The 23,136-nt window shown below is 43.1% G+C and overlaps 2 protein-coding genes across 2 annotated transcripts; one reads left to right on the top strand and one right to left on the bottom strand.

Annotated features, from left to right (window-relative positions):
* MED20 (Mediator complex subunit 20) lies at positions 1–5,476 on the bottom strand. The gene is made up of 5 exons (XM_065449553.1): positions 5,327–5,476; positions 5,091–5,233; positions 4,512–4,762; positions 3,499–3,713; positions 1–592 (listed from the first exon to the last, which is right to left on the bottom strand). The coding sequence occupies exons 1-5, from the start codon at positions 5,338–5,340 to the stop codon at positions 583–585; spliced, it is 633 nt and encodes a 210-aa protein (XP_065305625.1). The 5' UTR covers positions 5,341–5,476; the 3' UTR covers positions 1–582.
* Positions 5,477–5,605: 129 nt separating this feature from the next.
* LOC135916240 (uncharacterized) lies at positions 5,606–23,089 on the top strand. Its single transcript, XM_065449551.1, has 10 exons — positions 5,606–5,861; positions 6,008–6,134; positions 6,500–7,250; positions 9,108–9,283; positions 11,291–11,434; positions 12,178–12,337; positions 13,107–13,237; positions 17,927–18,063; positions 18,820–18,909; positions 20,712–23,089. Exons 2-10 carry the CDS (start codon positions 6,036–6,038, stop codon positions 20,902–20,904), a joined length of 1,881 nt encoding a protein of 626 aa, XP_065305623.1. The 5' UTR covers positions 5,606–5,861; positions 6,008–6,035; the 3' UTR covers positions 20,905–23,089.
* Positions 23,090–23,136: the final 47 nt, after the last annotated feature.

The following is a 23,136-nucleotide window of genomic DNA, read 5'->3' on the forward strand; positions in this document are numbered from 1 at the left end:
TTGACAACATAATCAGTGTAATTGGAAATCTGCATAAAGCAGGTGACAGCAGTATGCAACAGTCTAAAGCCAATAGCAAGGTATTGAAGCCACAGAACACTTGTCATGACGATCAGATGCGCACGGAAGCTAGCAAGTGACTGAATGCGGATGTTTTGGTAAGGATGACAATGTTTTTATGCAACGTTGGCCCTATGTGTTGCAGCAAGTGCTGCATAGGATGCTGAAAACACTCTGAAAGCTGTGGAAAAAGCTCGACGAAATGTGTCTCCACTTGGCTGTCACTACGAGCTCACAAATTATCTCATATGTTAAAAGTTTTTACGTGCTGAAGCACACTGTCTGTAAGGATACCATACGAGCCCAGCATGGGCACAGCCGAGTCAACAAGTGACACGGAAATGCACTGATTCACACAAACGCTACACACATCACACAAGTCTGTCCATGAAAGATGATAAACGTGGCTCCAGCCAGTCTTGCTTCCAAGGTAGAAAAGCAGAAGGAGAAAGAGAAATGGGAAAAGAGGTTTCAGTGGAGCAAAGGCTGTAGAGTTCGATAGGCCTGTATGTCACCAACTTGCTACTCCATGCTGCGGAGAAGGAGACAGAGAAGAAACGGGAAGAAGAGAGAAGAAGGTAAGTAGAGACAACATAATATGTACAGCGAGTGACGTAAGACACTACAGAACATGCCTACGGTATGCAGCAGGTACGTCAACAGATGCATGCATGCAGATAAAATCACGCATGAACACACTACACCCACAACGTAGGTGGCCGAACTGTTCCCCCTTTAAGAGGCCCTGCCACAATTTTAATGAAAGGTCTTGAATGCATTTGGTCATACAGGGCAGCTCCTTGCAGATCTTTTCCAACAAAAAGTGTTCCTAAGTGCACCTGCACTAACAAAGTTATTGGCAATCAAATGCCGCCACTGCTTAGATGTTCTCGTTGTTTCCCTCCGTTCAGTACCCAAATAGTGTAAAAAGCTGCGCTGCCATAACTGTGCAGAGTGAGGCCTGCCAGGCTTCAACCATCATTGTGCTGAGCTAATGTAACAGCATGGCATCGAGATTATGTAGCCCAGCTGTAGGCTGTGCAACCCCATCTCATAGGCTTAATGGTGCAGCGTTATTGTTCTCTGCCTCTGCCCCATCATGTGATGGAATTCCTTGCCTTTTGCTTTTGCCAAAGTTACTGCTCACTGATGACCAGAGACCAGATGTATAAGCACTAAAAACTACTGTTTTGGACACCTATAACAGGCACTAAAGCTGCCATTTATGGCATATATAGGCACCAATTCCTGTCCTTTAGGCATGTATAAACTCAATAAGAACGTTCACTGTGCACGTGAGGATAAATAACAATTTTCTAAGGAACACAGCCCACTGAACCTGTTTTGTGAAATCCATCTAATTTTCTTAATTTATTAACTAAATGATGCAGGTTCCTTAGGTTACGAGACTTATCTGAGATTTCAGTGTGAAAATAAGTCACAGGAAAAGGTATGAAAGCAGTAATGAACACCATCCCAATATTTTTGGGTTTCATGTTCTACCTTTTCTCACTATTTAGTTTGTATGGAGAAAAGGAAAGCTAAACATACACCGAAGCTAGCGGTGCATAGTTGTATTTAAGAATGTTCAACGGTCTGGCATCTGGAATTGCAACATTTTGCCAGTCAGAACCTTTAACAGTTCCCTGCGGTATCGCGAAAGCGGAATTTTTGCCCGAGACAGATTGAAGTTTTGAACTAACTCTATCAGCAATAGGTCCATTAGGGATGGTGGCGAACATTTTCTGAATGTCCAAAGTGAGCCCTACATTCTGGATGAGATTCGCGCCTGAAAACGCAAGTTCATCAATGATGACAGCCAAAAATGCAAAGTGAGTGCACAAATACACTAACCGTCATATTCAGAAATACATCTTAAATTAAAGCCCATGCTTGACTTGATTTGACCGACGAGAGAAGCCCAGAACGCACGTAAGCTTGCTACTGATAGCACTTCAAAATGCCCAACCTAAACTTATCTACTATCCACCGGCCAAGCTGATGCAGGATTAAGCCGGCCCGCACCACATGGCATGGCCAGACTGGAGCATGTGAGCACGAGCGCATACTCCAGTAGTTGCATGTATGTGTTAGCGTTCATCTGTGGATAGCTGCACTATCTGTATTGACTGTGCTGCACTGACCAAGCACAATACGCGAGTGCAGCAGTACATCTAGTGCATACTATACCCTGCCCAACACATCAGGGCAGGGTATAGTCATGCGTAACTTTCCCCGCGATGGCCTTTAGCTGCAGAAGTGAACAGAGTTTGTGCACGCTACTGAATGCACGAAGTGGACCTCGCTGAAGAGTAAGCTGCATTTGCTCACATCATTTCGTGCCTAGAAAAAGAAATTAATGTAATGTTTACTGCTGCGTTGCCTTACTGAAAATTTGCAGAAAGATAGCATTTTATTGTCCAGGCTTTCATTATAACACATAGCACTCTTAACTTGCCTGGTTCTTAGAAAAAAAATGTGAATTTACCTACATTAATGGGGAAGGCAGCTGTTGCCAAGACGGCGCTAGCATGGACCTGTATCACCTTCTATTTGCAGCTGCTAAAAGCAAAGCAGTTATTCACGCAGGGTTCACACATGGGAAGGGCGCTTGGTTTGAAGATGCCTGTGTGTATAAGTGATCAGCCACGACTAGTATGGTGGTGACTACCATTTGCAGAAAATTATCGGCGCTAGACAACGAATGAGGATGATGAGAACGGTGAGGACATCGCGCGGCACATGTGTATGTAGATGGGCAAAAACAATTAGCAACAACGAAGCTCACGTGTCAGTGTTGTGTCACAGTTTTGTACAATCACATGACCAGCTGCGTTTACAAACCTACTGTCCCCTCTGGTTGCACTCTCAAACCAAAACTTGGACAAGTTGTTATGAACAAGGCTCTAAATAATTAAATGCCACACACTGAAGCAAACAATGTTTCGTGCAGTCAGAGACATTAGCTACTTATTACAACAGAAAAGACAATATCCAAAATTTTTATGTCAGTGCTCCTTTAAAAGTGACCAGGATCAAGCTCTAATAGATGCCTTCACCATTTCTCTTACTAAACTCTGCTTGTTCTAGTTTTACCAAAATGCATAACACCATTATTTATCTAATTGTTGACTGGCCTTCTTACAACATGCATTTGTTTGGGCAATATTTTCATGCCTATTTCTTACTCATTTTTTCTGGTATCTGCCGTCTGATACAGTTTGCCTTGTACTACATTGCTCCCTGTTCGCATCATGACCCAAACCACTATAACCAATCATATAAAAAAAGAAATGGAAGAAAGAGAAACAAAGGTAATGTGTCATGTATAAGCAAAATCGAACTGTTTACGCAAACAGCAAAAACAGAACAAACTGGGATGCATGAAATGAGAATGATGTTTATGACTTTATGACAAAGGTGGACAGCGGCGTTTACTTTGCGGGTGCTGTCACGGGCGTGGCAGACGCCCTTCGGAAATTGTTGAAGTGCTCCATGTACTGTTGGACAGTGTCCACAGGATTGTACAGTTCGTTCATGCGGCCCTGAAGGTACTGGGGAGGACCCTGCACGGTCGAGCCCATGAAGCCTTGGAGAAACTCCCGCATCAGGTCCCAGCAACTCGATGGGACCACACATGGCAGATATTCAACCTGAAAGAAACAGCAACACTTCTGATGTTCAGGAAGCACCTTCAGCAAAAAAACATGTCGTCCTCAGTGCGTCAAGTGTTCACTTATATTTAAATTATGAAGTTTTAACGTCTCTAGGTAACTCAAAGGCTACAAGAGATGCTGTAGCACGAGAACTCTGTATTAAGTTCGACCAAATGGGCTTTTTTCAATGTGCATCCAAGGCTCGGATCACGAGCATTCTTGTTACATTCCAACCCCATCGAAATGCAGTCAGGAATCGAACCCACGTCATTGTGATAGGCAGCAGTGTGCCTCAGCCATTGAGCCACCACGGCAGGCAAACCCTCCATTACCCAAATTGTGCGAAAAAGAAGGCACATTAACAGGATACAAAGCTGCGCTAGTTGATTCATTTGAATTGTACACCATGGTCCAATGTACTTACACTCTAACTCCTTTTTAAATTGAACTTATCGGAGACTTGCTGCAACATGCTAAACTTTCGACGAGTGAAAAACTGTGAAAGGCAACAGACTGTAACCACATTAATGCACTACTGCAACGAAGGAAACACCAGTTTTGGCAGTAGTAGTGTCTCCACTGTGCAGACATGTTTGACTAACTAGCTACGACGTATTCAAACGAAGCCCTGCAAAGGCTGCCTGACAGTCTTTTGTTGTTTCTGTTAAACACCCGATTTACGACGCTGTCAATTACTTTGTCACGAGCAGGCCGACAATTCGTGGTAACTTAAGAGGCTCACTTTGTAGATAACGTCAGTTCTCGACGACCAAACGTTGGCATGGCAACGCTCACCTCAACGAGAATGCCCCGAAAGCTTGGTCCCATCGAGACGCTGCCCACTTTGACGAGGAAGTCTGCAACTTCGTAACGGGGTCCCCTGGACTCAATCTTGGTCGATTTCTTGGAGCTGTAGATTCCGGCCATCTTAAGCATGAGCATGTCGAAGGTTATGTCCGCGACAAGGCACATGCCTGTATCGAGCAGCGCGAAGCATGTCGCCGGATGCTCGGTGTCGTGGATGATGTTCACAGAATGACTGGGGTCTGAAAATTGCGACGCATTCATGTTAAAGTACGTTTATTCAAAAGTCCCATCTTACTAAACAAAGTGTGTCAACGTGCAGTGCGACCCGCACTTAACGAGAACACAAAATTAGTACTGAAGCCAACACTACATCAACATGTATCAACGTTATAGGAAGAAAGTGCTTGATGCGACACTTTATGTAGGCGTTTGCAAGAAGGTTGTACTGCATGCTCTCTTATTAAAACTGTGCCACAGTTGGTGCCGACAGACTGTTTAGGCACTGTATGAGAACGTATCGGCACTGTACAACGACAGAAAGGTCGGCGAAATGGACGCGTTGCTCACTTATGTTAGGTGCACTGTAGTAGGTCTCGCAGTCCACGGTAAATATTCCTTCTCGAACGGCCCCCAATGTTTCAAGACGCTTCTGGAGAAGTTCCGCAGCTTGCTGGCCGCTTTTGCCTTCAGGTATCGGAAACTGATGAATGCTAGGGGGGTTTTAAAGGTGACAAAACGTGATAAACATTGTTTCAGGGGAGGCACGCTAGCTGTGCAAAGGAATGATAATAACGCAACATTACCTCACGACGCCCATGATGAAAACGAAGCCGAACGGTGGGTAGAAAAACAAAACATTCACGAAATTCTAGCAGCACCGCGATGTCAACAAACTTGCGTGCGCCGGCGCCATCGCTGCAACGACTGTGGCGTCACCTGAGCCTGAGCAACTTCTGAAATATTGGGAAACAAAATCATTTAGATCGATGCTAATAAATTAGGTTTGTAATTAAATTTAGTTATTTTGTGTGTTTACAGCGGTTCGTTTATTGCATTCTACCCTGAAAGCTGAAGGGGATAACGCGCACTCCACAGAATTCGTCTGCACACTTGATGCGTTGGCAGCGGGCAGTTTCCGTGCCGGACAGCAGTTTTGCCGATGCGTTTGCTGTCAAACACTTAGATTGCTGCGGCGATCGTTCTAAGCTGCTGCTTCGACGAATATGTTAACACAGTTATGCAGACTCTGTGTGACTACTTGAGCCCGTTCTAACCAATGCTCAGCGGCCGTACTGTCCTCGCACAGGCATTCCTCGGATTCGTCGTCAGCTAACAGACGTGAGTGTTGTTCAACATCTCACCGAAATCGCTCGCTGAAAGTTCATACGATGTCTTAATTCCAACAACTGTATGCACAAGTCGCCGCACAACAGAACGCTGCAGATGCGGTAACGGTCTACGAATCTTTCCGCCTGCAATTATAGGTCCGGACGGACTTTGAGCTGCAGCGACATGGGGAATGCCGAAACCCACGAGGGATCCCCGCCGCCAGACTTGCTCAACAGACATCTCGACCTCAGTGTCAAAGTTGACGACCGCTCTTTCCATAAGGTATGTTATTCGGCCAAAACATTTCGCACATTCTACCGTGCTGTACGTACGCCAACTAACGTTTATACGTACGCACCCTTGCAGTCATATCGCGCAAGCGTCGATCACACGCTGTTTCAGTCGCCTTGTAGCGGCTGGGGGCGGTAGGGTCGGTGACTTTGAGCGCGCGCGGAAGGCGATTTTAAGTTAGAATGCATTCTGCTGCGCTGTTCGCTCCAGGAGTACGTGTTCCTCGCAGATATATACATCGAGGCCCCCCGACATATATGCTGTGCGGTGGACGCTCGCGCGACATTATTGAAAAAAATTGCAAGGGTGTACCTGTGCAAGATTCAAAGAGCGGTTGTTTTTCTCGATCGTTTCAGCACATCAGCGGCGACCACAGCGAGAAGAGCCTTACGGATCTTCCGTGGGGCCTCAGAGACGCCGTTTCGTTGTACGAGTCGCTGAACGTGTCGTTCAACGAACTTGCAACGTTGCCTCCCGAGCTGCCGTTCAGACTGCCGCACCTACGCGTGTTGGACCTGAGCTACAACCGGCTCAAGTCGCTGCCGGAGAGCATCGGGTTCCTCTTCCACCTCGAAGAGTTGCTGATTCCGTTCAACCAGCTCGACTCCATACCAGACTCGGTAGTCTACTTAAAGGTACTGCAAAAGCTTGACCTCTCGCACAACTTCATCACACGGCTGCCCGACAACCTGGGGAAGATCACGACCCTGGCCAAACTTAACGTGAGTCACAACAAGCTCACGTCCCTGCCAAAGTCACTGGGGAGGCTGCCCAACCTTAAAACGATTCTTGCCTCTGGGAATGCTGACATTACGAGCCCACCGCCTGCAGTCTGCGAGAAAGGTTCGGACGCCGTCCTACAGCACCTGCGAAAGTCAGTCCGCATGCAAGAGAAGCCAACGCTGCGGGCTGTCGAATGCAACCAGTTCCCAAGAGTGCGTGGAAACCTAGTAGCATCCTCAGTGCCGAATCTCCACTCGGCACACGCGCAGTACTTGCAGATACAGACTGACACTGTGAACACGGCAAGTCGTATCAAGACTCCACTTCTCCCACCTATTGGTGCCACGAAATTGGAACCCAATACACTTACGGACAGGATAACAGGTTTGTTTGCATGTTGATGCCTGTGTGTTATATTATGTCAGTAGCTGACGAGAGGACATTTATTTTTGAGTGCTTAGACCAGTCACAAATAGTCGTCTTGTCCATTTTCAAAAAATTGTCACCACACAAGCACTGAACAGACACAGAAAGGTACGTGGGATCACACACTATGCATATATGGTCACACAGGCCCGTGTCGCCATAGTCACTGACTTGATCTTCTCTGTTGCAGTAGACCTGTGCAATGGTTCGGTTCCTGCATCAGCGATATTATAGAAAACAGAGAGCCTTGATTTGTAGCTTGATATTAATGTGATTTAATAGCATGTTGTCTGTAGAGATATGGCAGCACACTATCATATAGCTGTATTGCTGTACCATACGTTTTTTTTTTTTTTTTTCAGTTTAAAAGCATGTGGCAGTGCGCAAGTACAAGCTGCTGTGCTAGTTCTTCAGGCCACTTAAAAATTTTTAAAGCGACAGTTGCTACCATTTGCATGGCTGAAAAGGCAGTATTGCATGGTTCATGGTTGCTTGATGCCGTAACAGTATACAGGATGTTTCAGCGAACACTTTCAAAAATCTCTAAAAGTTGCCTGTGGCAGATATCACAATTCTAGTTCATGAGCTGGTCTACTCGAAGCGGTGGACAATACTTGCCCAAAATAATTGCAATCCAAAATTGACTAATCAATAAAAATTCACTAATTAGGTTTTGACTTAATAAATTATTGCCCTTATTGCAATTTACAAATTATAGCCATGGAGTTCTCAAGGCGGATCCACTTGGAACGAATTTTCAAGGCGACACCAGTTTCGAGATATAGATTCCCGAACTTTGTGGAGAAATGCATTGGCATTCCAGTTACCTTGTTAACAAAACGTCGTTTCATGCACTGAAGCACACAAATAACTGGAACGCCAATGCATTTCTCCGCAAAGTTGGGGAATTTATATCTCGAAACAGGTGTCGCCTTGAAAATTCGTTCCAAGTGGATCCGCCTTGCGAACTCCATGGCTATAATTTGTAACTTGCAATATGGGTCATAAGATAATTAGCTAAAAAGTTAATTAGTGAAAATCTTGTTAATTAGCCGATTTTGCATTTCAATTTTTTTTGTGCGAGTAGTGTCCGCCGCTTTGAGTAGACCGGCTAATAAACTAGCATTGAGCTATTTGCCACAGGCAACCTTTAAAAAATTTTGCAAGTGTTCGCAGAAACACCCTGTATAATTAGCGTTTCTTTAAATAATGTTGCCTCTACTGCTTGACGCTTTGGCAATGTGGTTAAATATGCCACCTGATGAATCAAGGACACCAAAAGAGTGGGAAGCAGACAGGGCATGTGCTTATTGTCAACCAAACTTTTTGTTAGAGGCAGTGGCCTGTGTTAGTTGATAAAAACTGAAAGGCAAGCAATGTAACAAAATGACACAAACAAAGACCAAACATCACCAAAGATCATGTTGCAACAAGGACAAGTAATATGGCACAGTCTGAACCAATGAACAAGCACACATGCTTTACTTTAGTCAAAGGGTCTGAGCACCTTAAAACCATTTTTTGTTGTTGTTGAATTAGATTGCATTATGACATTGGCTACACATGTTTAACTGCCACATGTTCTTGCTGATGTTTAGTGTTTGTAGCTTATTTTTCTATGTATAGAAGCAATTACCTTGAAAAATAAATATATATATGAGAGTACCATGCATGCACTCCACTCATGTGCATGTATTTACCACTCTAAACTGTTCTCATTGTATGACACCGCTTTGTTACGATCACAAATCTGCACCATCTCACCCCTGTTTCAGTACTTCGATCCTGGTGACATACATCATTCGTTGTGTGCAGGCCTGCTGTATGGAGCTGCCATTGGCGATGCAATTGGTATTGCCACCGAGTTCCTGACTGTAGATGAGTGCGCCTTCTACTATGACCTACAGTGCCTCGAGTATGCATCTATAAGGAGAGATGAGCATCGGGTGCGATGGAAGCAGGGGGACTGGACATGCAATGCTGATCAAATGGCAAGCTCAACCTTGTTTTGGCATGTGCTTCTGTCTGTTGCACCCTTAAAATGGTTTACACCGTTTGGGACTTATCTTGTCCCACGACAATAATCGTCATCTGCCTTGCTTGCGTTTCCTTTCTTGAAAACTCGGTGCTTGCCTCTTTCCTGTTGGGATTCTGTCACGCTGATAACACACAGGCCGGTCGAGACTTGGAAGTACCGGGCTCGCATCGTTAAAAAAAGGAGATGCGGGCAAGACAGATGATGATTATTTTTGTGGGACAAGACACAACCCAAAGGGGTAAACTTTTGTAAGAGTGTATGTATACAGACGTGGAGTAAAGAAAGTGTAAACAAGGAAGCAATGAGAGTAAATCAGGAGTAAACGAGTCCAATAGAGGAATTAAAGATAACATTTACACTAACAACAGTTTACACTCTTTGAGGCATATCTTTGTTCTACAACAATAATTTTCATCTACCTTTTATTGTGCTTCCTTTGACAAACTTTGCAGTCACTACTTTCCTGTCAAGAATGCTTCATAACGCTGATGACATGCATTTCGTTTGTCACCTCGAAGTACTGGGCCTGCTGCATTAAAGAAAAGAAAAGCATGCAAAATTGATGACGATTATTGTTGTGGGACAAAGATACGCCTCAAAGGGTATAAACTGTTTTTAGAGTGTAATATCGTCACACAATGATGAAGAAGAAACTAAGTACAATATGGTAAAAAAATTGTCACTTTTAAAAACAAAACAATGTATGCAGGATATTGCTTTAAAAAAATTGCACACCATTTGAAGCATAATTTTGACACAACAGTAGTTGTAATCACTCTTGTGTGTATTTCTATCAGATAAGTAAAGAGGATCAACCAAGGACTAAGCGAATGCAAAGCGAGGTGTAAAAGATACTGTCTAGTAACAAACACTCTAATAAATGTTGACACTCTCTGGGGGCTTATCTTGTCCTCAAGCAATAATTGTCAGCTATCTCCTGTGCCTTTGCTTAATGCTGCATGGCCAGTGCTTTCAGGTCACGGATGGCACATGCCTATCAGCATGACACAGCATTCTTGACAGGAAAGTAGCAAGTGCAAGAATGAACCGAAACGCATGCAAGAAGATGACAATTATTGTTTGGGTACAAGATAAGCCATAAAGTGAGAAATTTTGTTATAGTGCACTCTTACAAAATTTCATGTCATTAGAACGTAATTTTGACATCACAGCAATTGTCATAATTATTCACACTGCAGAGGAGTAAATAAGGAGTAAATAAGTCCAAATTAGAAGTAAAAGAGAACATCTTGTAATAATTTAAGAAATTGTACCCCCTTTAGAGTGTAATTTACTTAATGCCTGGTACTTCGCTCTCAGTACTGCTGTGAAATGCCTAGATGTACACGGTGTTCCTAATAAACAAATGCCTAGCCCGTATAATTAAAGAAAGGGAACACATAAAATAAATGACAATTATAGTTGCATGCCGAGAGTATGTCCTAAGATGACGGATGTTCACAGGATCAAGAGAAGTACCTGGCGAAGACAGGTTCCCTTGTTGAAATGTTGGCTCCAGCCTGAGACGTCTCATCTGTTGATTACTAAAAGTATATCTTGAAAGATGTAGAATTTTCTATGTGCATCAGTATATAGGAGGCCGAACAAAATAATGCTGCTATTTGCTCCCCTGTGGTCACCTGTGGTGCCAATGAGGTGTCATGAATAGAATCAGATCCTCATATTAGATGTCAGTGCTCCCATAGGCATTGTGGAATCCACATCATATCTTGTAAGGAACAGGACAGATGCCCTGCAAGCACTTGATTCTTGGATGCTTATACCTTAGTTACTAATAGGAATTCACTGAGATAGTGTAATGCTACTGCATCAATAAAATTCTTGTTCAGACAAGAAGAAACACGAAACATTCTATGCTTTCATTCCATTTACTCATTATGTACATGAGCATAACATCCCAACAGACCTTTTGCTTTCTATTTGCGATACCTTCCTGCAGTTTTTAGTGCTCGACTCATTGCTGCGATGGGCTGGCGTTGTTGACGAACTCGACTTTGCGAAACGACTGGTATCCTGGAAACGTTCTGGCGTGGCCGAGCTTGGAGATGCGGAAGGTTTCCTCCTGTCTGACCTCACAAAACTGGTGAGTCATATTTTGCCTTTGAATAGTTTGTTTCATTAAATGCAAAATGCACATTCCATGCATTTTTGGAATGTCATATCAGGCAGGTGTTTATAAAGCAAAACTATTCAAGTGCCTGGTCCAAACCATCCTATCTTGACAAAGCTTCTGTGAAAGTTAAAGGTCTGTTTAATGGTCACCTGTGACAGGTCAACCCGATTCCTGACCTCATGTTAACTATAGGCATGAAGCAGGAAATGAAGTGCCACCATATATGCGGGTCTCTTAGAAGGCTTTGCGACCCAGTGGAAACGCTGTGATAAGGAAGCTTTGAAAGTGGCTTCATCTAAAACGTGGTCAAAGCTATGCAAAGAACATTCAACATTAACCTCACACCGTAGCATGACCCATTATATTTTGATAGAAATTGCCTATATATATATATTACCATGGCAAAAGCAGCATGTTGCACAGTGTTCTAGGAGGGGTCAAACTAGCTCGACTAACGCAACAACTGATTTGCCAGGTTCATCTTCAGGATATTTCGGTTCTCTGAGAAAGATGTTAATCAAGTATGAAAATCTGTAGGTATCAATCACAGGCTCCCTTTTTCCATCATTTTCATGCATGAAACAGCACTGCTTTTCCATCTTGGTAATCGTAAGACTTCTACGACTACAGGACCACAGTTCTACGACTACAGTTCTACGACTACAGGAGTCTCAGGAAGGCCTGTTGTTCAAATGCACCATCTTTTCAAACAGGTGCTGCAGGAGGAAGGCTACATGAGCGCCCCGCACCAAGTAGCATTGCAAGTCTTCCAACGAAGCCAGCCTGCCTGCAACAATGGCCTTGGCAAACCACACGAAGCTGGCGCTCCAGTTCTGGTTGACAATGGCTCCCTAACAAGAGCTATTGCACTAGGTACGTACTAGAAGCATCATTCGTCTTGGAAACATCTGCTCTTGTTTGCATTCTGTTGAATACACCATGCTGGAGGCTTACGTGTCCCACAAATGTCATATTATGTGCTGCTAGAGAACATTTTCTGTGCATTGTCATCAAGGCTGTCGGGGTTCAAGCATTTGCATTTAATGCTGTAAGGCACGTAGCGGACAGCCAATCCCACTGGTGTTGCTAATATACTAATATGTGTGTGTTTTGAAAACAGCAAATACAGACCCTTACATTAGTTGTATGTTTTGTTGAAAGTTTTCATGCCACTCTGCTGTTGACGGGGTCTGTCACCAGGCTCTGTTGCAGGGCACATGTAGCAAGCCTGGTGCACCAAAGGCTAGGGATAATGGGGAACTCTGTCTCTTTCAATCTCTGGGGCTTTGTAACAATACAAGTTTTACAAGAGGCTAGGCATAATGTCTGATGGGCATGTCTGCATGGTCACATGCACAGTCGCTTTCTCCTTATGACCCGCAGACTGTGGAATAGGAATGTTACGAGATAAACAGAACGTGAAGCTAGTTATAGTAATATACCAGTCCATGCCTTGAGTGTACAAAACAGCACCATTAGTTTAACAAAATGTAGAGATGCATGGACATTCGCACTGATCTTGGCATTTTGTGGCTAATTTTATATGAAAAGTGCCTAGCTGTTAGTATTGAGTCCATCTTGTAAAATTATTACTTCAACAAGTGTACCTTAAGATGGACATGAACTGGCCATTCTTGTGCAGGCATACCAGTGTTCCACAACTTGTCAGAGGTTGCGTCAAACTCTGTGCGGATCTGCCTAGCCACTCACCCAGAGGAACAGTGCAAGGCAGCATCAGTGGCCATTTCAACAACCCTTGCAACCATACTACAGGTGTGCGAATGCAGCAGCTGCATCTCAATGGGTTTTCATGGCGGTCAGAGCTCATTCAGGGGTAGCAACAGTTTTGCGAGTACAGTAGCCTCCCTTCAGGAATAATCTAGAGAGACCTTGGAAACCTATTTATCTTATCAGAACTTCTAGTTAGCAGATGTGCTCTGAATCTGCTTAAGACTGAACAGAGATTCACAAACTGTTCTTGTTGTCAGAGACTGCCGTTCAGCTTAGCAGACCTTAGCAGAGCTCAACTTAAAGTGTTAGGGTTCTATGGATAGCTGAAATAATGACTGCTCAATATTGAGCAACGTTAAACCTGATTGTCATGCTGAAGCAAGAGCTGTGAAAGCAAAACTTTGTTACATTGGCCATTTCTTGCTTGCTGTTGATTCAGTAGAAAAAAAAAGTTGATGCTTGCTAAAGTTTTAGGTGAGGGAACATGAGACTACCTATCATAAATGGAATCCTTCAGGCCACAGGCAAACTTTTCACTGGGTTAAAGAAGAAGCGCGTGATAGATATCCATCAGGCTGCTAGGAGACGAACGTGACCTGACAATAGCTTACGACAACTTAATTGCAAAGAGAGCAGAGTTGAAAACTACAATTTATCTCCCAGAAAACCATGCCAGGTCATCCTTCTTCTTTTGTTCAGCCAACAACCAACTTGAATGTGCGTTATTATGACTACAATGTGTGAACCCAAGTACATGTTTGCAGACACATCATGCAAAGGTTCCTTATGAAAATTTTTTTATTTTATTTATTTTATTTATTTATTTATTTATTTGATACTGTCAACCCCGTTGTTGGGGTCATTACAGGGAGGGTGATGTGTCAAGAATACATGATACACAATTTTCTTTCTATGTAACATACAAATGCACTGGCGCTCTTGGAAGTTAACAAAAGCAAATAACAGTAGTTATACAAAGAAAAGTCAACGAAAGTGCTCGCAGCAACAATTTAGTATACATTCTCGTAAAAGAAAGTATCCAACGCATTTTCAAATTCGGCAGAGCCCTCGTTGCTCACAACTGCATCAGGCAATCTGTTCCACATTTCAATTGTGTCAGGAAAAAAGGAGAAACGAAAAGCATCAGTACGTGTTAAATAAGGTTGAATAGCTCTGCTATTGTTTAGACGATCGCATCTCCGTCCTGGGGGTTGTAGATATAGATCCTTGTTTATTTTCGTTCGCCCACTCATGATTTTAAAAAGAAACTTTAGCCTATGCTTACTTCTGCGTTCCTCCAGAGGCTCTAGTTCACACGATTTTAACAAGGCTGTAACAGACTCCATGCGTCGGTATTTACCGCATATGAAACGGACTGCCAATCTTTGTATTCTTTCTATTTTTGCTTTCAGGACTTTCTGATGAGGGGACCACACAACACAAGCGTACTCCAAGACTGGTCGTACAAAAGTTTTGTAGGCTGTTAATTTCACGTCCCGTGTAGCGCATTCCAGTTTTTTCTTTAAAAAGTTTAGTTTTTGGTTTGCCTTAGAACATATATTATCAACGTGTGAGTGCCATTGCAATGTGTGCATAATACTGACTCCTAAGTATTTGAAAGAAGCTGCATTATTCAGAGGATGGTTTCCGATGTGGTATATGAAGGAAAATTTGCTCCTGCTTGAGCGAATATGCGTAAATGTTGTTTTGCTATAGTTTATTTCCATGTCCCATGTTAAACACCACTCGTCTAATGCCTGTAAGCATCTATTTAGATTAATTTGGTCATCTTCGCAACCTATTGGCGAATAAATCAAACAATCATCAGCAAAAAATTTCATTTTAACAGGCGGTTCGACTAGTGCACCGATATCATTAACAAACAACAAAAAAAGTATTGGTCCCAAAACGGAACCTTGGGGAACCCCAGAGTACACACGCAATGGATTTGAAATGCAATCCTCAATCCTTACGGACTGTTGACGCATAGATAAATAGGCCTCTATCCATTGTATTACTTCTTTACCTATTCCTATTTTATCGAGCTTAAAAAGTAATTTACGGTGAGAAACCTTATCGAAAGCTTTCCTAAAATTAACGCTTATTACGTCTGTTTGTAGGTGTGCATCCATGTTCAGGTAGAAATCATGGAGTGTTTCTGTTAACTGTGTCACCGTAGAAAGACCGCTCCTAAATCCATGCTGAATTGTGGAAAGTAACTCGTTAGTGTCAAGAAAACTAATAATATGCTTTGCAATAACGTGTTCTAGAGCCTTGCAGCAAACTGACGTCAGGGATATGGGTCGGTAATTGTTTACTTGCATACGGTTGCCACCTTTAAAAACAGGGATTACTATTGCATTGCGCCAGTCTTGTGGACGTGAACGAGTTTCAATTGACTTCGCATATATTATCTCTAAGTAAAAGGAAACCCATTCGGCATATCGTTTCAAAAATTCAGTTGGTAGACCATCCGGTCCGCTTGCCTTCTTCGCGTCTACTTCAAGAAGCAATTGTAAAACACCTTCACGGCTGACAATAACTGATTCCATTGCGGTCCTCATGTCGCCGTTCATGTATTCGCCTATCTTATCACCTTTGTCTGTCGTATAAACAGATTGAAAGAAGCGATTGAAAGCATCAGCTAAGTCTTCAACTCGTGTCAGGACTTTCCCTTCGTGTTCGATCTGTTCAACTTTTTCCTTTCTTTCACTGAAGTAACGCCAAAATTTGTGTGGTGAACTTTTAAGAAAGTTGGCAAGCGTGTGATCAAAGAACTGTTTTTTTCGATTTCACAAGAGCTTCTTTCATCTCCATTTTTATAGCTGCAACTTCCATCGCTCTCACTTTCTGTTTTCGTAGTCTTTTAATTTTCCGTTTCATATGGATAATGCTGCGTGTTATCCAGGGGTTTCGTTTGCGTGTTTTCTTAATACGAGTTGGAACAAAGTGCTCGACGCAAGCTATGATGCTACTTTTAAATCTTTGCCACAGTTGTTCCACAGACTCGCTCTTCGATGCCTGCTCGAAGTAACTAAACTGTAATTCTAAAAAATCTATGATGGCGGTGTCATCTGCATTTTTAAAGTCTTTTACTTTTACCGGTACAAACGGTCTCCCTATAATGCCCACATTGGTCTGTATGTCCAAAGACAACATTTTATGGTCTGATATGCCCTCCAATATATCTAATGCATAATCTATTATGTTGTGCGATAGGAAAACAAGATCCAATAATGACTTTGACTTTTCTGTAACTCTAGTTGGTTCTTGAACAATTTGTTCGAAGCCATGACAAAATTTTATTTCCAAGAGCTTTTCCGAGCTAACTGTTTCTGTCTCGCCGGGCAATAAACTTTGCCAGTTAATGTGCGGCAAATTAAAGTCCCCAGCCATTATCAGCCTCGTGTTCCTGTTAACATGGTCAGCCAAGAATTCGCTTAGCAGTTCCAGAAACGCTGGCGAAGACGCAGGTGGTCTGTATACTACGCCAATGAAGTACGTTCTGTTTTCGAATGTAAGCTTACACCATACACTTTCGGGAACATTAGATTCAATCGTAGAAGCATGGACGGAATTTTTAACTATGATGGCAGCACCACCGCCTCGTGAATCTCTGTCCCACCTAAAGAATTTGTACCCGGAAGGAACAATGCAATCACTGCGTATTCCCTCACGCAGCCATGTTTCTGTAAGTAGCATTACATGGGGACTATGCGCCAGTAGAATATATTCTAGTTCTGTGACTTTATTAACGATGCTACGGGCATTTTGCACAAGAATTCGTAGCTATGAGTGGGGCGGTTTTCTTGAACTGCTGGCAGAACTATCCGAGTCAAAGGATTCATGCCGGTCATGCGCACTTGCTGTTGGAGTTGTTACATCTTTATCGATCTTGTCACTCCGGCTTTTATACAGACGCCGTTCATTTTTCTCTTGATCCCAAACAAACATGCGTCCATTTATCTTTAATTTATCATACACGAGTGATACCCGTGCCCCCTTAGCTCGGTCCGGCGCACTACTTTCCCATAATTTCTTTCTGAGATCAACGGTCTCTTTACATGATTACGGTCTCTTTACAAATTACATGACTTCAAGCTCTGCTTCATTTCTTACATGTAAAATTGTGAGGAAAGAAGCATAACAAACAGAAGCTGTTGCTTACTATCACACAATTTTAACAATCTTCTGCAACAGTGTAAAGGTTGACCACCTCTAGCTTCATAATCATGTTCTCACCCCGGTGTCTCTGTAGCTATTGCATTCTTCCACTGAGGATGATATACAGATCTTAATGGGTGTGGAATACAAAACAGTTTGTCTCCTTAGATTGGGTACATATTAAGGAACACCACCAACTGCTCAAAATTATTTCACACCCTTCAATTATGGCATTCCTTACAGCTTGTTAAAGCTATAAATGTTAAACCTGAAATGTTATTATAGTCTGTAACAAGACACTGTAGCTTTTTAGTGATGCAAATTGCCCTTAGTTCCATGCTAAGCTGGCTGGCAATAGCCATTGAAAATCAAATTTTGGTTGCAAACTCTTGCTGAGTGAAGTGTGTCTTACTTGTAGATCTTGCAATGCTATGTGAGGATGTTTTTCACACGAAACTAAATGAATGGGGCAGAATTATCGGCACTGCATGGAAAACCGATGACGCAATTATGATACGGTGATGAAGGCTCATGTGCGATAATTTCACTTTGACGCTTCCTTCACAGGGTAAGCACAACCTTTACAGCTGCACAGATGTGGAGAGGCTACTTGACACAGTGTTCCAGCTATCAGTGAAGCAGCTGACAAGCGAAGGCAACATTGCAAGCTTCAAGAAATGCTTTGAAGCAAGCAGCTTTGAAGAGTGAGTTCCTGCAAAGGAACATTCTTAAACATTTTTTATATGCTTGATTTGTCTGCCGATTAGTAGAATCCCTGTTTAACGCCGTGGTAGCTTTTAGTGATGTGCTTGTTTATTGGAACATGCAACTAACGTGCCGAGTTCATTAATCACGTATAAAACAATAGCTCAACAATGGTGCAATGCAGTGGCATCAGAATCATCACATATTTGTCGTAACAGTAGACATACTATAAATTGCTGTTTAAGCCACGCACAAAAAGCATGTGGATGTCAGTGATATTATTAATGAGAAATGATAGTCCCTTACATACATTTAATGGCATCACCTTTCAATCTGATTTGATAGAGCAGAGATTAGTGAGATAAATTCACAGCAAGAGAACCGTGCTGACAGATTGTAGTTATGAAGAAAAGGGTCTAGTAGTAATTGTTTCTTCCCACCACTGGCACAATGTCTTGATAATTAGTAAATGCAACTTTGATTAAGTGTAATGTAACAACTACTTCTCATAACGGGTGCCATACTGGATTTTTGCTTTTGGTTTTGTTATGAAGCTTCCAGCTTCCACTAAAATGAGGTGTGACCAACTCAGCTTAAGAACTGCTTTGTTGTTCCAAACGTTTGGCCACACCAACATTCAACATGCAAGTACGTGTAACTGCACAGTTTATTTTTACGCAAGAATTCTCAATAGAGGTCTACAATGGAGCCTGTTTAGTAACAATCTAAGACTTGTCACATTTTTGGATGGGCAGGTTGCAGCTGAATGATCAGCAGCTGAGCAGTCACCCATTCAAGTCCTTATCTGCAAGCATCATGGCTCTCAAGCAGTGCACTGATTACAGGTGAGGACATTGTGCAATGACAAAAGACATGACTTGTGCCATGCAAGCACGTTCCTTAGTGCCTACAGCTCAAGGACAGGCATTTAAGAGCTAATTGATAAGGCAGTGCTGTACCATACGTTTCAGAATTGTAAACAGACCTAATAAAGTCACCTGTGGCACCTGGCGCTATTCCACCTCTTGTGCATTACTTGAACAGTTAGCTGTATATCGTATGTCAGCGTGACAGATTACAATGTAAATTAATGAACATGATACAACTAAAAATTTAGTTTAATTGCTCTATGGCACATGTTGCATTTGCAGAGCATCAATATGTGCCCCAACAAATGGCGACAAACACAAAGGACAAGCAAAGAGGCCGAAAAGATCATAAAGTATCTTGTGATCGTCTTGGTCTCCCCATTTGTCATTTGTGCACTCTGGTGCTGTTGACACAGCAACTAGCCCAATAATATGTTTTGTTGTGCCCTAACACCTGACCTATGGCACAAACAAGTGTTGAGTAAGATCCATACAGCCTAATAAAGGTGGTACTCCCTAGCTCACTGTGCATTGACTGTGATGACCATTGTAACAGGGCATCCGCAGTATGACTTCTGAAGTTTCATCCGGGCTTCAGAGGCTTATTTTATGAATAGGTTGCCAGGTTTGGCTACTCTGCATTAAATTAGCTACTTTTAGAGTACTCCTGCCTTCAAAAGTATGGGTCCTCTGCTTCTTTGCTATTTTCTGGCTGGCTCTCTTATCTAAATGTCAGGTATTGCAGTGTTACGACGAAACTGTCAATAATAATGAGTGCTGACGAAATTGACACTCAATTTTACTACACATGTAACATGCCTTTAAAGCCAGTTACGCATTCTTTGTCTCTAGTACTGCATTAAAATGTACCTCTATGTACAAGTTGGTAGCTGAAGGTGCGTCTCAAGGGCACATCAGTGGGCATGCAATGTGAGTACTTTTGATAATCACGTACAGTTGCATTTTAAGTACTTCCTTGGCTACCTTACTTTTTGTGTGTGGCCTACATTACCTACTGCCTGGCTATTTCCAGAATTTGCAGTGCCTGGAAACCCTCTTAGCCAGAACACATCAGTGTGTGAGGCACCAATCTCACCTTATTTTCAGAGCAAGGCTTTCTTTGCTTCTTCCTCTCACTTGACGGACACTGGCTGCTGCCTTGCACAATGGGCCCATCCCAAAGATGGCGTAGACCTAGGAGGCCTGGGGCAACCAGCAGCATTATACTTGTAGTACAGATGCGGGCTCCAACACAAGCAAAATAGAGTCGAAGCACATACTGAATGTGAAGGACACAAGAGGCATCAAGCAGAGCAGGCATGTTTTCAATACACAGTGAAGTATGTTTTACAATGCGAGACTTGCAAACACGATGTGGAGCAGCATAGACAGGCCCTGAGGAATGGCTTAAAATGTGAGCACACGTTTGTAAATGCGAAGCTGGAGGGGCATTGAGAAGCAGTGATGAGGCGGCAGCAGGACAAGACCATGTTGTTAATAGGTTTTACTTTGAGAAACAATTCATGCAGGGCAAGTTTGGTTCAGCTTGTAGTGCATGCGATAGAGTCTGGTTTATGTAGAGCACATCCATGGTGTTGAAGCGAAAGTTTACGTTGAGTGAGGTGCTTCCCAATAAAAACATGTCCAACTTCGCTGTGCGTCTATGCTTGCCAATGGTACTAAACAAGGACAGTGTCCCTTGCAAAACGAAACAAAGCTTTGCTTAAACCGATTCCCAGAGCACGTAGGATCCTCATTATTTTTTTTTCCCTCCCCAGGTCTACCATCAGCTGCCTAGCCATGCAAGGGGGCCACAGCAGTGTCAACTGCTGCCTAGCGGGTGCCTTCCTCGGCTGCCGGGACGGCTTTTCGGCCCTGCCCGAGTCCTGGGTGCAGGGGCTGCTGCCTAAGCAGCGCGCATGGCTCAACGAGCGTGTCAACAGCCTGCTCGACAAGATGGGCCTCCCCTGAGCACCATCGGAGAGCTGCCTTCATTGAAGCTCTTCTCAATTTTGTTGTTAGGAGCCTCGCAACCAGAGTGCTAGTTTGTGGAACCGGTGGTGTGTTGTACCAGTACAGACTCCTACGAACCCATCTAAAGCATGGGAGCAGTGGACTCGGAAGAGCATCTGTGTTGTCTGGTGTAGGCTACTGGTTTAAGATGAGTTCCTGTGTGTATAGGTGACCATATGGCCTGGCACATAGCTTCTTACAGTTACCTATAGAGTGAAAAGTGGTGCTGTAGTGCTGTTGTACGCACGGCAGTGCCGGGAAATGAGGGTTTCAGAGTGCTACCTTTTTCGTAGTTCCAGGACACATATGATGACACGCTCGGCAACCAGCACTCCATCTGTCATAATGGTTGGGTCCCTATAAAACAGTGTCTAAAATAAACTTTTTTTCTCTGTTAAGGAAGAAAAATTTTCGTTAAAGCACGAACTCTCATACTAGCGCGCAAAGTTATACAGAATGGGAACAATATCAATGGTGCATTGCTAAACTTGGAGAAAAGATGGGGACCAGGTTTACTGCGCATCGACTCCAGTTGTGCATTTTAATTTTCTTTGTTTGCTTGGTACGGTATACTCTACGCGGGCAAACATTGATGCATGGGGTGTTATGGGAAGACACCAATGAAGATTTCAGACCAAGAAATCCGCATTTATTTGCACAACAATGCTGCATTTTTGGCCAAGCCACATCTAAGATAAGCCGAACTATCCACGTCCTAGCATTCCCGTGGAGTCACACTGTCCTTTATTAATATACTCGCATAGATGGTGGCACTCGAGTTCCCTTCAGGTAGTGCTATAGGGAGCTCTGTGCCCTGGCCACCGGTAGCTTATGCTTCTTAGGCTGCAGTCGGCTTTCACGACTCCCTTGTATGACTGACACCACTCTATGCTAGACGAGCAATTGCAAAGTTCTGAGGTGAAAACATGTCTTATTGACTTGCGCTCTCTTCAGCAGCCATCTTTGCTGCACAGAAGAAAATGTGTGACATTGGAGTCTCCCCTTTACGCTGCAAGTCAAAAATGCTTCACTTGTAACCCTAAATCTCTATATGTATACATGTGCAGTGGTTCTGCAAGCGCAGGTCATGTAAAAATTCCAATGTGACATTGTGATAAGTGCTACATTGTAAAGAAAAACCTTGTACATTAGAATGCTGCCTGTTTCAGGACAATATTATAGGAAAAGAACATTTTGTGTACAGTGCTGTTGCAGCTAATCTTGAGCCACACTTCTATCAAGTCAGGAAAAACCACATGCATGAGCAGCTGGTTGCAAATGTGCCACCACACCAGAACAAAGGCTCGGGCGATGCAAACATAGGAAATCAGCTCTTTTTTTTTTGCGGAGCAGTAGAACATCATCGATTTGTCCTGAGAAAGCACAGTGGGGTGAAAGAATAGAGAGAACATATATAACCTGGAAAAATTAGCATCACCAAATACAAACGGGGTGTTATAGAGTTTTAACTTATATGGGTAGTAGTACGTCTTAGCATTAACATAGCGGAATACTGGTACGAAGCAGCTGACATCACCACTGGAGACATCTTGCGATGCCACGCTCAAGCAGGTCTAAGGGGCTCATTTGCATTCTGTGATTCTACTTATCTGTTGGCATAACAGTTTTTCACAGCGACTTACCTGTTGGCATTACAGTTTTTCACAGCAATGCAAGCTTCACAATACTGTACTTTTTCCTACCAGAAAGTGCGAGACAAACAAGTTATAGCACATTCTCATCTGAAACGCACCATCACCAGATGTTGCCACAAGTGCTGCTGTTTGTGTTGCTTTGCATTGCCATACTGGTACTATTCTGCTACGCGTAATGCCAACACTGACACTTATTGGTAACAAAGCAGCTATGAAACTCCTGTCGTCAATGCATTTCATGGCGAATTCTGGAACTGAGAAACTGTATAAAAGACGTTTTACTGTAGAGACAGATCTAAAAGGCAACTGGAGAGTTTGGTTACAAAAGCTGTTAAGTGTGGTAGCTCAATATCTGAGTTTACGTTTCAGGGTTAAAAAACTGCCAACTTTGGCAGCTATGTTTTATACCTGTAATACGCTATGCCTTTCTTCTTTTTGGCAAGTTGTTACCAATACACCTTTCTCATTATAAAAGTACTGGGGTGCCATGCTGGATGTTGTCGATTTCCATCATATGGCCAACTTTGCCCTCTTG

The sequence above is a fragment of the Dermacentor albipictus genome, chromosome 5 (assembly GCF_038994185.2).
Source record: "Dermacentor albipictus isolate Rhodes 1998 colony chromosome 5, USDA_Dalb.pri_finalv2, whole genome shotgun sequence".
Classification (NCBI taxonomy): domain Eukaryota; kingdom Metazoa; phylum Arthropoda; class Arachnida; order Ixodida; family Ixodidae; genus Dermacentor; species Dermacentor albipictus.

What these genes read in the sequence shown, in the direction of transcription:
- MED20 (XM_065449553.1), bottom strand. An exon ending in CTACAGTGCACCTAACATAA is followed by an intron (nt 4,763 to 5,090) that starts GTGAGCAACGCG and finishes CGCAATTTTCAG; the next exon opens with ACCCCAGTCATTCTGTGAAC. An exon ending in TTCGGGGCATTCTCGTTGAG is followed by an intron (nt 3,714 to 4,511) that starts GTGAGCGTTGCC and finishes TGTTTCTTTCAG; the next exon opens with GTTGAATATCTGCCATGTGT.
- LOC135916240 (XM_065449551.1), top strand. Translation starts at nt 6,036, where the DNA reads ATGGGGAATGCCGAAACCCACGAGGGATCCCCGCCGCCAGACTTGCTC. An exon ending in TGTCTGACCTCACAAAACTG is followed by an intron (nt 11,435 to 12,177) that starts GTGAGTCATATT and finishes CTTTTCAAACAG; the next exon opens with GTGCTGCAGGAGGAAGGCTA. An exon ending in CCCTTGCAACCATACTACAG is followed by an intron (nt 13,238 to 17,926) that starts GTGTGCGAATGC and finishes CTTCCTTCACAG; the next exon opens with GGTAAGCACAACCTTTACAG.